Source organism: Orcinus orca, chromosome X, assembly GCF_937001465.1.
Source record: "Orcinus orca chromosome X, mOrcOrc1.1, whole genome shotgun sequence".
Classification (NCBI taxonomy): Eukaryota; Metazoa; Chordata; class Mammalia; order Artiodactyla; family Delphinidae; genus Orcinus; species Orcinus orca.
Genome location: NC_064580.1, coordinates 32678856 through 32691565, shown reverse-complemented (window position 1 = coordinate 32691565; position 12710 = coordinate 32678856). Strand labels below are relative to the sequence as shown.

General features: G+C 42.3%; 2 protein-coding genes across 2 annotated transcripts in view; both read right to left on the bottom strand.

Moving 5' to 3' along the window:
• CFAP47 (cilia and flagella associated protein 47) overlaps positions 1–12710 on the bottom strand; it is a 541109-nt gene that overhangs the window by 456930 nt on the left and 71469 nt on the right.
• Positions 4928–5965, bottom strand: LOC125963094 (melanoma-associated antigen B3-like). Its single transcript, XM_049704934.1, has one exon. It carries the CDS (start codon positions 5957–5959, stop codon positions 4928–4930), a length of 1032 nt encoding a protein of 343 aa, XP_049560891.1. The 5' UTR covers positions 5960–5965.

Sequence of the window (12710 nt, the reverse complement as noted above, 5' to 3'; positions counted from 1 at the left end):
AAGAAGCTAAAACTTCTCCAGCTATGACAGCGTGAACAAATCTAGAGAACATTATGTTCCAGTGAAATAAGCCAGACACAGAAGGACAAATACTACATGATGTCATTTATATGAGGAATCTAAAATAGTCAAAGTCAGAGAAGCAGAGAGTAGAGTGGTGGTTGCCAGGGGCTATGGAGATGGGGAAAATGAGAAGGTTTTAATCAAAAGTTACAAAGTTTCAGTTATGCAAGGTAAATCCTAGGGATCTACTATACAGCATAGAGTTCACAGGTAAGAATACTATATTGTACACTTTCTAACAGGTTAAATCTTATGGTAAGTGTTCTTATCACACACACAAAATAAAAAGGGTGGGAGGAAACATTTGGAGGTCATAGATATGTTTATGGCATAAACTGCGGTGACTGATAGTTTCACAAGTGGATACTTATCTCCGAACTCATCAATTTGTATACATTAAATACGTACGGTTTTTGTATGCCCATCCTACCTCAATAAATTGTTTTTTTTAAAAAAAAAACAACTAAACATACTCTTACCATACAATCTAGTAATCATGCTCCTTGGTATTTACCAAAATGAGTTGGAAACTTACATCCACACAAAAACCTGCACACCGATGTTTATAGCAGCTTTACTCATAATTGCCAAAACTTAAAAGCAACAAAGGTGTCCTTCAGCAGGTAAATGGATAAATAATGGAATACTGTTCAGTGCTAGAAATAAATATCAAACCATGAAAAGACATGGAGGAACCTTAGATGTGTATTACTAAGTGAAAGAAACTAATCTTAAAAGGCTACATGCTGCGTGATTCCAACTACATGACATCCTGGAAAAAGGCAAAACTATAGAAAAAGCAAAAAGACCAGTGGTTGCCAGGGGTTGGGGGCAGGGAGGGATGAATAGAGCACAGAGAATTTTTAAGGTAGTGAAATTACTCTGTATGACACTATAATGGTACATACAAGTCATCATACGTTCGTCAGAACCCACAAAGTGTACACCACCAAGAATGAAGCCTAATGTAACTCTGGACTTTGTGTGCTAATGATGTGTCAATGTAGCTTCATAGATGTAGTAAACGGCCCACTCTGATGGGGGATGTTGATAGTCGGGGAGGTGTGAGCTGTGTCGGGGAAGAGGGTACATGGGAACTCCTTGTACTTTCTGCTCCATTTTGCTGTGAACCTAAAACTGCTTTAAAAAAAAATAAAGTGAACTAAAAAAAAACTGATGGGGGGTGGTGGTTGTTGCTCAGCCTCACACCCTTCCCTGGGGATTTAAGTCTTGAGTGCAGGCGCAGGGCCAGTTTTCCCCTCTATGCAAGAGTGGGTGGGCCTCTCAGTCCTCACTCAGTTTCCTTGATTTGACTCCTGGCAGGGCCTGAGGCTCCCCTCTTTCTCGACCTGAGGACATTTCTTCAGAGAAAGGCTCTTATTTCCCTGAGATCCAATAGGAGGAGGTGAGGGTGGCCTTACTTGGCCACACCTGCCATGCCATGAGTGACAACTGTATCAGGCAGGTTGAGACCGTATGATGGTGATCCCACTCAGGGTTCTAACTCAGTACCCTAAATCTGACTCACGTGAAGGCCTAAGATTCCCCCCTCTGCTGCCCTGGGACCTCCCCCTCAAACCAAGTTCCGCACTTTTCTGTGATCCCCGAGAAGGATATGAGGCCGTCTCTTCCTGACATTTACACCAGGATCTGTCACGGCAACAGGGAGGATTCTGTGAGGTCTCCGCTGATATGGGTTTGGTGGGCCCTGAACTCTTCAGGGTGCTCACCTTCCTCCTGGCGCACCTTGGAAATCCTCTCTCTACTGACCTGAGTTGGCCAACCTCAGGCCAAAGTCTTCACTTTCTCAACCTCTTACGTGGAAATCAGGTTCAGCCACATCTTGCCAAGGCTGTCTGGGGACTCTGAGGGCTGACGGCAGGGTCAGGAGTCCATGGGACACACTGTTCGGGGGTGGCGGGTGTGCTTCCTTCATTCCTCATTCAGGGTCCTCACCACCACATGTGGCAGAGACTGGGACTCCTCCCTCTACTGACCTGAGCTCATCCTCCTAGGTAGGACTCACAAGTCCCTGAGAACTCTGAAGAGTAAGTGAGGGCATGCTCAGGCTGACAACTTTGCCTGGCATGTTGCTCTCCCCAGGCCACCCGTAAGGGGCCCTTCATCGTGGCTCCTGTTTCTTGATTAAAGGCTTCCTGGGAAAGGGCCCATCCCTGAAAACTCTTGACCGGTTTCCCTATTGCAAACCCTTCAGAGACTGGGTCTCCGTCCCAGGAGTGATGTGAAGTAGGGAAGTTGTAACGCAAGGCAGGATGGATGTGCTGTCAAAGAAAAAAAATACATTGGTTTTTCCCTTCTCTTTACCAGCAAGACTTAGCCTTTTATGTAACTTCTCTTTGAATAGATTTAACTTCCAAATGCGAAGGGCTGTCCAGCATGATTTTCTGAGCCCCTGATCTTTTGAGGTTATCTGACTTTGGATATGTAGATGATCATACTGTCACTAAATATCTTCCTCTGCTTTCTTCACCCTTTTCAACTATTTTGAGACGCTTATTGCTATGCTTATGTATTCCCATCCAGTGTTTTGGGCACAGAGTCCTCCTTTTTATCACCTGAGATATATTTTGTAGTGAGTGAGAAGTAAGGTGAATTAAGGAACACAAAGTTGGCCTCGGGCTGGGAGGAATGGAAAAGTGTGGGCGTCAGACTTAGTTAGGCCAGGAGTCTAGTTCCAACACTGTCACTTAACAGCTGTGTGAAATTGAACACATTACCAAACTCTGTGAGCCTTGGTCTTTTCATCTGTGAAATGGGTTTGAGAAGCTCTGCCTTGGGGACTGATAGAATTTATATAATGCCTGTGAAGTGCCTGGCCCATTGCCTGGCCGGTACTGAGACTTTCAAGGATGCCAGTTCTTACTATGATTAATTTGTCCCCTGGAGTTTCAACCCACTACACTGAGATTTAACTTTCAATCCAGGAGATGCCAGAGAATAAGCAGGGCTCTAGGGCAAAGAAACCCCTATCAGGCAAAATCCTGCTTAGCAAGGAAAACTAGTATTTCCCTGTTAGAGTATGTCATTCAAGGTCAACATGAGGTAGACTTCCTCAGTAGATGCAACACGAAGCTCTAAAATGTTTCACGGACCTAAAACTTACCTCCCTCTCAGTTGCCCTTCTTTATAAACCACTCCCACTTTCATTCATTTAACCACCCACGAATATCTATTCCTTGCCTAGAGTTTGCCAAATTACAATCAAGATAACTTAATTTGAATGATTTTTTTTAGTGGAATGGGCTCTGGCTCCCCCAACTAGGGCAAAGAGTGCCAGTCCAGTGGCTTCTGGGCATCCCCCCTCAGGGGAGTACCACCCTTATTTCTCAGAAACTCCCTGGAGACATGACAGCGTGAATAAAACATCTAATTTGCATAGTGTTCACCTGCACTGGGACAAGAGCACAGGACACGTTCTATTCCTGCCTCAGGTGATTTCTCTCTGATTTACCCACAACCCCAAAGTAAAAGGAGACCTTGAAGATATTGCAGGTTTCGTTCCAGACCCCCAAAATAAAGTGAATAGCACAATAAAGTGAGTCACAAGGATTTTTTGGTTTCCCAGTGCTCTTACAAAATTTATGTTTACACTATACTGCAGTCTATTAAGCGTGCAATAGTATTATGTCAAGGAACAATGTACATACCTTAATTAAAAAATACATTTTTGCTAAAAAATGCTAACCATCATCTGAACCTTCAGCGAGTCCATCTTTTTGCTGGTGGAAGGTGTGAAATATTGTGAGAATTACCAAAATGTGACACAGAGACATGAAGTGAGAATACGTTGTTGGAAAAATGGCACTGAAAGACTTGCTGGAAGCAAGGTTGACACAAACCTTCAATTTGTTAAAAAAAGAAAAGAAAAAGCACTATCTGTGAAATACAATAAAGCAAAGCACAACAAAATGAAGTGTGCCTGTAACTGCTAAGGGCAGTTTCCCATTCCAGGCTTTGTCTTTCAACTGTACGGCCCACCATCTGAGGATCTGGACCCTGCTCAAAATTATCAGTCTCATCTAGCCCACCACGCACCTAACTTATAATTACCTCCCACTGAAGGACTTACATTTTTCCCAAGGCCCACCACTGCCTTGCATCAGGGAATTTACATTCGACTGCTATCATGTGAAACCACCCCTTCTCCTTTCTTATCCTGTCTTTTCATTTGACCTTTTGGTCTTAGAGTATACATCACCATTTTCTTTATATGATAGCTGCTTCTCGGCTCTATAATTTTATGGTCAGTGGCTAGGTCTCCTTCTTCTCAGCTCTCACAGTACTAGCAAGGAGCCTTCTAAGAGCAGATGCTCAATTAATGTTTGGGGAATAAACGAGCCTGTGAGCATGAGGTCTAATTTATTATGATTTAATTCTACATTTTTGAATGAGCCAAGCACATACTGTTATTTCTACTTTTATAAAACAGAGTAAAAGGAATTAGTAAACCAAATATTGACCATCTTACTTTTCCTATACTATACTACATACAGTATACTATACTATACTTAACTTTTTCACATTTTCAAGGAATTGCATATTGCAATGCCATGTTATCTTCCACCAAATTACTAAATAAGATGGAAGTTTTCCCAATATGTTTTACAAAACAGCAAAACTCTTATTCTTAAACCTGATAAACAACAGTAAGTATGACTGATGTAATTCATAAACTTACATTCTAACGCTAAATAAAATTTCATTTAGGAGTAACGTTTGAAAAACAGCAAAAAACAAAGACGTATTTCCAAATTCCCCATACAGAACAGGAACACAAAGGTATTATACAGTGTTCCCTCTGTCACACCCAGCCCTACACTACTTGAAATATTGAATGCTCTCTTCAGCCACAAAGTGCAGAATTTGCCTCAGATTCTGTGTTGGAGGAGCTGGACAGAACACTGGAACATCCACTGGCTTGGGCTCTCTCTTCCTCATCTTTCAAAGCCTCTTCATACCAAGACTGGAAGGCACTGGGGACGGTGTGATTGACCTTGGCCAGGAACTCCAGGACTTTCATCTTGCTGGTTTCGGCATGGGCTCTCGGGCCCCACAGGAACTCGTAGCGCGCTGGATCACTGTTGGCCACTTGCCGGTATTCCAAATACTTCAGCTTCACCCAATCTTGGGTGATGAGCTTCTTGGGCTCCCCAAATATGAAGTGCCTCTTCCCAGCATAGACTCTCATCTTATTCAGGAATTCCCAGATATTCTCCTCTGTGGCGCAGTTGCCCTTCATGAGGATCACAGCCAGAATGTACATCAGGAGACCGGTCTTGGGTAACCCGCTGCCACGGCTCATGGTCCCATCGTTGGGGAGAGCCATTTTGCTGACAAAGGTATAAGTATGCTTGGTACGGTCGACCTCCTTTAAGTCAACACCAAATAGCATCTCCATGCTGAAGGAAGCTCTTCTGAGGATCTCAGGGAATCGATTTTGGTACTTCTTAGCGATAAACTTCAGCATATGTGCTTTCCTAACAGGCTTTTTCATTTTATACATGTGCACCAGGAACTGCACCAACACACTCGCTGTCCTCCTTAGAGGGCCTTTTCGAGACCGCACGGCGGAGACGGGGGCCTGAGAGGAACTATGCTTTTTCTTCATTTGGCCTTTGGCTCCTTTGTTTGATCTTGCGGGAGAAACACCTGCAGGATTAGTGGTGGTGGCTAGGGCCCTCTGAGGACTCTTGCGAGTGCTACGTGACTTAGCACCCGGCTTTCTCCGAGTAGTAACCCCAAGAGAAGGACATGAAGACGAGGCGGCTTCCTCCTCAGCTGCAGTGGCCTGAGCACCCGTCAGACCCTGGGTCCCACTTCGGGCCTGGCAGCGTCTCTCACGGGTGCGGAGCTTACTCTTCCGCCCCCGAGGCATGGTGACTGTGGTCAGGGACAAAAGGCAGGAGCGCAGGTAGGACAGCGGGGTGATCTGGCAGAGATGCGAGAGGATGAGAGGGAGTGAGTGCCTACAGCAGGGAGGTACCACCCTGCCTTTAAGAGGGCCGCTCTTCAGGTTTCCATGTGGGCCCTGCTCTACGAACACACAGGACTCCTGTTCTGATCACCCTGTCCTCTAAGAACCCTGTGGAAATAATTAAAGTGAGCCTCAGGCTGCAGCCTGCCAGCCCTGCCTGGTGCTTACTGGGGCTGAGAGCAGCAGTGGGCAATTATCTAGTCCTTGTGGAGCCCCCTCTACTCTGGAGCATTGGGGTCCCCTCAGTTCATATGCAGGACCATCATATCAACTTTGGGCAGGGCCTGGGCCCCCTCCTCTGTGCTGCTCTAAATTTATACCTCAGACCCAGATCCTCATCTTCCTGGGATACCTTAAGAAGAAGTGAAGGGGCACCTCAGCCTAGCACCCCTACCAGGGGGCACCCACAGCTGACAGCTCTATGGGACTCTGTCCTGGGCTCCTTGGGGTCCTCAGTCCTCATTCAGGGTCCTTGCCTTGGCTCTCACCAATCTGATACCATCAGAAATAAAGGAGGGGAAACCCGGGAGCTATGCAAACAAAGAAGAGAAAGGGAAATCTCTCCCAGCAGCCTCAGGAGCAGCGGATTAAATCTCCACAATCAACTTGATGTACCCCGCATCTGTGGAACACCTGAATAGACAACGAATCATCCCAAACTGAGGAGCCGTGCGGATGAAAGGTTCTTGGTGCTGCGGCCAGGAGTCAGTGCTGTGCCTCTGAGGTGGGAGAGCCAACTTCAGGACACTGGTCAACAAGAGACCTCCAGGTTCCACATAATATCAAACGGGGAAAATCTCCCAGAGATCTCCATCTCAACACCACCACCCAGCTTCACTCAACGACCAGCAAGCTACAGTGCTGGACACCCTATGCCAAACAACTAGCAAAAAAGGTACACAAGCCCACCCACTGGCAGAGAGGCTGCCTAAAATCATAATAAGGCCAAAGACACCCCAAAACACACCACCAGACGTGGACCTGCCCACCAGAAAGACAAGTTCCAGCCTCATCCACCATAACAGAGGCACTAGTCCCCTCCACCAGGAAGCCTAAACAACGCACTGAACCAACCTTAGCCACTGGGGACAGACACCAAAAACAACAGGAACTACGAACCTGCAGCCTGCAAAAAGGAGACCCCAAACACAGCAAGATAAGCAAAATGAGAAGACAGAAAAACACACGGCAGATGAAGGAGCAAGATAAAAATGCACCAGATCGAACAACTGAAGAGGAAATAGGCAGTCTACCTGAAAAAGAATTCACAATAATGATAGTAAAGATGATCCAAAATCTTGGAAATAGAATGGACAAAATGCAAGAAACATTTAACAAGGACCTAGAAGAACTAAAGATGAAACAAACAATGATGAACAACACAATAAATGAAATGAAAAAGACTCTAGATGGGATCAATAGCAGAATAACTGAGGCAGAAGGACGGATAAGTGACCTGGAAGATAAAATAGTGGAAATAACTACTGAAGAGCAGAATAAAGAAAAAAGAAAGAAAAGAACTGAGGACAGTCTCAGAGACCTCTCAGACAACATTAAATGCACCAACATTCGAATTATAGGGGTTCCAGAAGAAGAAGAGAAAAAGAAAGGGACTGAGAAAATATTTGAAGAGATTATAGTTGAAAACTTCCCTAATATGGGAAAGGAAATAGTTAATCAAGTCCAGGAAGCACAGAGAGTCCCATACAGGATAAATCCAAGGAGAAATACGCCAAGACACATATTAATCAAACTGTCAAAAATTAAATACAAAGAAAGCATATTAAAAGCAGCAAGGGAAAAACAACAAATAATACACAAGGTAATCCCTATAAGGTTAACAGCTGATCTCTCAGCAGAAACTCTGCAAGCCAGAAGGGAGTGGCAGGACATACTGAAAGTGATGAAGGAGAAAAACCTGCAACCAAGATTACTCTACCCAGCAAGGATCTCATTCAGATTAGATGGAGAAATTAAAACCTTTACAGACAAGCAAAAGCTGAGAGAGTTCAGCACCACCAAACCAGCTTTACAAGAAATGCTAAAGAAACTTCTCTAGGCAAGAAACAGCAGAGAAGGAAAAGACCTACAATAACGAGCCCAAAACAATTTAGAAAATGGGAATAAAAACATACATATCGATAATTACCTTAAATGTAAATGGACTACGTGCTCCCACCAAAAGACACAGATTGGCTAAATGGATACAAAAACAAGACCCATATATATGCTGTCTACAAGAGACCCACTTCAGAACTAGAGACACATACAGACTGAAAGTAAGGGGATGCAAAAAGATATTCCATGCAAATGGAAACCAAAAGAAAGCTGGAGTAGCAACTCTCATATCAGACAAAATAGACTTTAAAATAAAGACTATTAGAAGAGACAAAGAAGGACACTACATAATGATCAAGGGATCGATCTAAGAAGAAGATGTAACAATTGTAAATATTTATGCACCCAACATAAGAGCACCTCAATACATAAGGCAAATACTAACAGCCTTAAAAGAGGAAATTGACAGTAACATATTCATAGTAGGGGACTTTAACACCCCACTTTCACCCATGGACAGATCATCCAAAATGAAAATAAATAAGGAAACACAAGCTTTAAATGATACATTAAACAAGATGGACTTAATTGATATTAATAGGACACTCCATCCAAAAACAACAGAATACACATTTTTCTCAAGTGCTCATGGAACATTCTCCAGGATAGATCATATCTTGGGTCACAAATCAAGCCTTGGTAAATTTAAGAAAATTGAAATTGTATCAAGTATCTTTTCCGACCACAACACCATGAGACTAGATATCAATTACAGGAAAAGATCTGTAAAAAATACAAACACATGGAGGCTAAACAATACACTACTTAATAACAAAGTGATCACTGAAGAAATCAAAGAGGAAATAAAAAAATACCTAGAAACAAATGACAATGGAGACACGACGACCCAAAACCTATGGGATGCAGCAAAAGCAGTTCTAAGAGGGAAGTTTGTAGCAATACAAGCCCACCTTAAAAAACAGGAAACAACTCAAATAAACAACCTAACCTTGCATCTAAAGCAATTACAAAAAGAAGAAAAAGAAACCGCAAAGTTATCAGAAGGAAAGAAATCATAAAAATCAGATCAGAAATAAATGAAAAAGAAATGAAGGAAACAATAGCAAAGATCAATAAAACTAAAAGCTGGTTCTTTGAGAAGATAAACAAAATTGTTAAACCATTAGCCGGACTCATCAAGAAAAAAAGGGAGAAGACTCAAATCAACAGAATTAGAAATGAAAAAGGAGAAGTAACAACTGACACTGCAGAAATACAGAAGGTCATGAGCGATTACTACAAGCAACTCTATGCCAATAAAATGGACAACCTGGAAGAAATGGACAAATTTTTAGAAATGCACAACCTGCCAAGACTGAATCAGGAAGAAATAGAAAATATGAACAGACGAATCACAAGCAGTGAAATTGAAACTATGATTAAAAATCTTCCAACAAACAAAAGCCCAGGACCAGATGGCTTCACAGGCGAATTCTAGCAAACATTTAGAGAAGAGCTAACACCTATCCTTCTCAAACTCTTTCAAAATATAGCAGAGGGAGGAACAGTCCCAAAATCATTCTACGAGGCCACCATCACCTTGATACCAAAACCAGACAAGGATGTCACAAAGAAAGAAAACTACAGGCCAATATCACTGATGAACCTAGATGCAAAGATCCTCAACAAAATACTAGCAAACAGAATCCAACAGCACATTAAAAGGATCACACACCATGATCAAGGGGGGTTTATTCAAGGAATGCAAGGATTCTGCAATATATGCAAATCAATCAATGTGATAAACGATATTAACAAATTGAAGGAGAAAACCCATATGATCATCTCAATAAATGCAGAGAAAGCTTTTGACATAATTCAACACCCATTTATGATAAAAACCCTGCAGAAAGTAGGCATAGAGGGAACTTTCCTCAACATAATAAAGGCCATATATGACAAACCCACAGCCAACATCATCCTCAATGGTGAAAAACTGAAACCATTTCCACTAAGATCAGGAAAAAGACAAGGTTGCCCACTCTCACCACTCTTATTCAATATAATTTTGGAAGTTTTAGCTACAGAGAAGAAAAGGAAATAAAAGGAATCCAAATTGGAAAAGAAGAAGTAAAGCTGTCACTGTTTGCAGATGACATGATCCTATAGAGAATCCTAAAGATGCTACCAGAAAACTACTAGAGCTAATCAATGAATTTGGTAAAGTTGCAGGATACAAAATTAATGCACAGAAATCTCTGGCATTCCTATACACTAATGATGAAAAATCTGAAAGTGAAATCAAGAAAACACTCCCATTTACCATTGCAACAAAAAGAATAAAATATCTAGGAATAAACCTACCTAAGGAGACACAAGACCTGTATTCAGAAAATTATAAGACACTGATGAAAGAAATTAAAGATGATACAAATAGATGGAGAGATATACCATGTTCTTGGATTGGAAGAATCAACATTGTGAAAATGACTCTACTACCCAAACCAATCTACAGATTCAATGCAATCCCTACCCAACTACCACTGGCATTTTTCACAGAACTAGAACAAAAAATTTCACAATTTGTATGGAAACACAAAAGACCCCAAACAGCCAAAGCAATCTTGAGAACGAAAAACGGAGCTAGAGGAATCAGGCTCCCTGACTTCAGACTATACTACAAAGCTACAGTAATCAAGACAGTATGGTACTGGCACAAAAACAGAAAGATACATCAATGGAACAGGATAGAAAGCCCAGAGATAAACCCACGCACAGATGGTCACCTTATCTTTGATAAAGGAGGCAGCAATGTACAGTGGAGAAAGGACAGCCTCTTCAATAAACGGTGCTGGGAAAACTGGACAGGTACATATAAAGTATGAGATTAGATCACTCCCTAACACCATACACAAAAATAAGCTCAAAATGGATTAAAGACCTAAATGTAAGGCCAGAAACTATCAAACTCTTAGAGGAAAACACAGGCAGGACACTCTATGACATAAATCACAGCAAGATCCTTTTTGACCTGCCTCCTAGAGAAATGGAAATAAAAACAAAAATAAACAAACGGGACCTAATGAAACTTCAAAGCTTTCGCGCAGCAAAGGAAACCATAAACAAGACCAGAAGACAAGCCTCAGAATGGGAGAAAGTATTTGCAAATGAAGCAACTGACAAAGGCTTAATTTCCAAAATTTACAAGCAGCTCATGCAGCTCAATAACAAAAAAACAAACAACCCAATCCAAAAATGGGCAGAAGACCTAAATAGACATTTCTCCAAAGAAGATATACAGACTGCCAACAAACACATGAAAGAATGCTCAACATCATTAATCATTAGAGAAATGCAAATCAAAACTACAATGAGATATCATCTCACACCAGTCAGAATGGCCATCATCAAAAAATCTAGAAACAATAAATGCTGGAGAGGGTGTGGAGAAACGGGAACACTCCTGCACTGCTGGTGGGAATGTGAATTGGTACGGCCACTATGGAGAATAGTATGGAGGTTCCTTAAAAAACTACAAATAGAACTACCATATGACCCAGCAATCCCACTACTGGGCATATACCCTGAGAAAACCATAATTCAAAAAGAGTCATGTACCAAAATGTTCATTGCAGCTCTATTTACAATAGCCTGGAGATGGAAACAACCTAAGTGCCCATCATCGGATGAATGGATAAAGAAGATGTGGCACATATATACAATCGAATATTACTGAGCCATAAAAAGAAATGCAATTGAGCTATTTGTAATGAGGTGGATAGACCTAGAGTCTGTCATACGGAGTGAAGTAAGTCAGAAAGAGAAAGACAAATACCGTATGCTAACACATGTATATGGAATTTAAGAAAAAAAATGTCATGAAGAACCTAGGGGTAAGACAGGAATAAAGACACAGACCTACTGGAGCACGGACTTGAGGATATGGGGAGGGGGAAGGGTGAGCTGTGACAAAGCGAGAGAGAGGCATGGACATATATACACTACCAAACGTAAGGTAGATAGCTAGTGGGAAGCAGCCCCATAGCACAGGGATATCCGCTCAGTGCTTTGTGACCGCCTGGAGGGGTGGGATAGGGAGGTTGGGAGGGAGGGGGACGCAAGAGGGTAGAGATATGGGAACATATGTATATGTATAACTGATTCACTTTGTTATAAAGCAGAAACTAACACACCATTGTAAAGTAATTATACCCCAATAAAGATATTAAAAAAAAAAAAAGAAATAAAGGAGGGCTCACACACACCTGACTTCCATACCTGGGCTACCCAGCACTGCAAGCAAGGAGGGGGGCACTCCATGTTGTCTCCTCTGTTTGTGGGTGAGTGGTATCATCACTGTTCTTTCAGTGTCCTCACCCTGACTCCTATAAAGCCCTGGGTTTCTTCCCTCTGCAGAATTGAGGCTATTCAATTAGTCCAACACCCTCACATCTCTGAACTCTCCAGACAAATGAGAAGAGTGCTTCAGCTTGACAGATACTCTTGGTTTCTACTCAGAACACGGGCAGAATTTATGAGACCCTACATTTTAGAGTCGGTGTTCACCTTAGTCCTCACTCAGGTCTCTGACCCG

Coding starts and splice junctions, on each gene's coding strand:
- LOC125963094 (XM_049704934.1), bottom strand. CDS start 5,959: ATGCCTCGGGGGCGGAAGAGTAAGCTCCGCACCCGTGAGAGACGCTGC.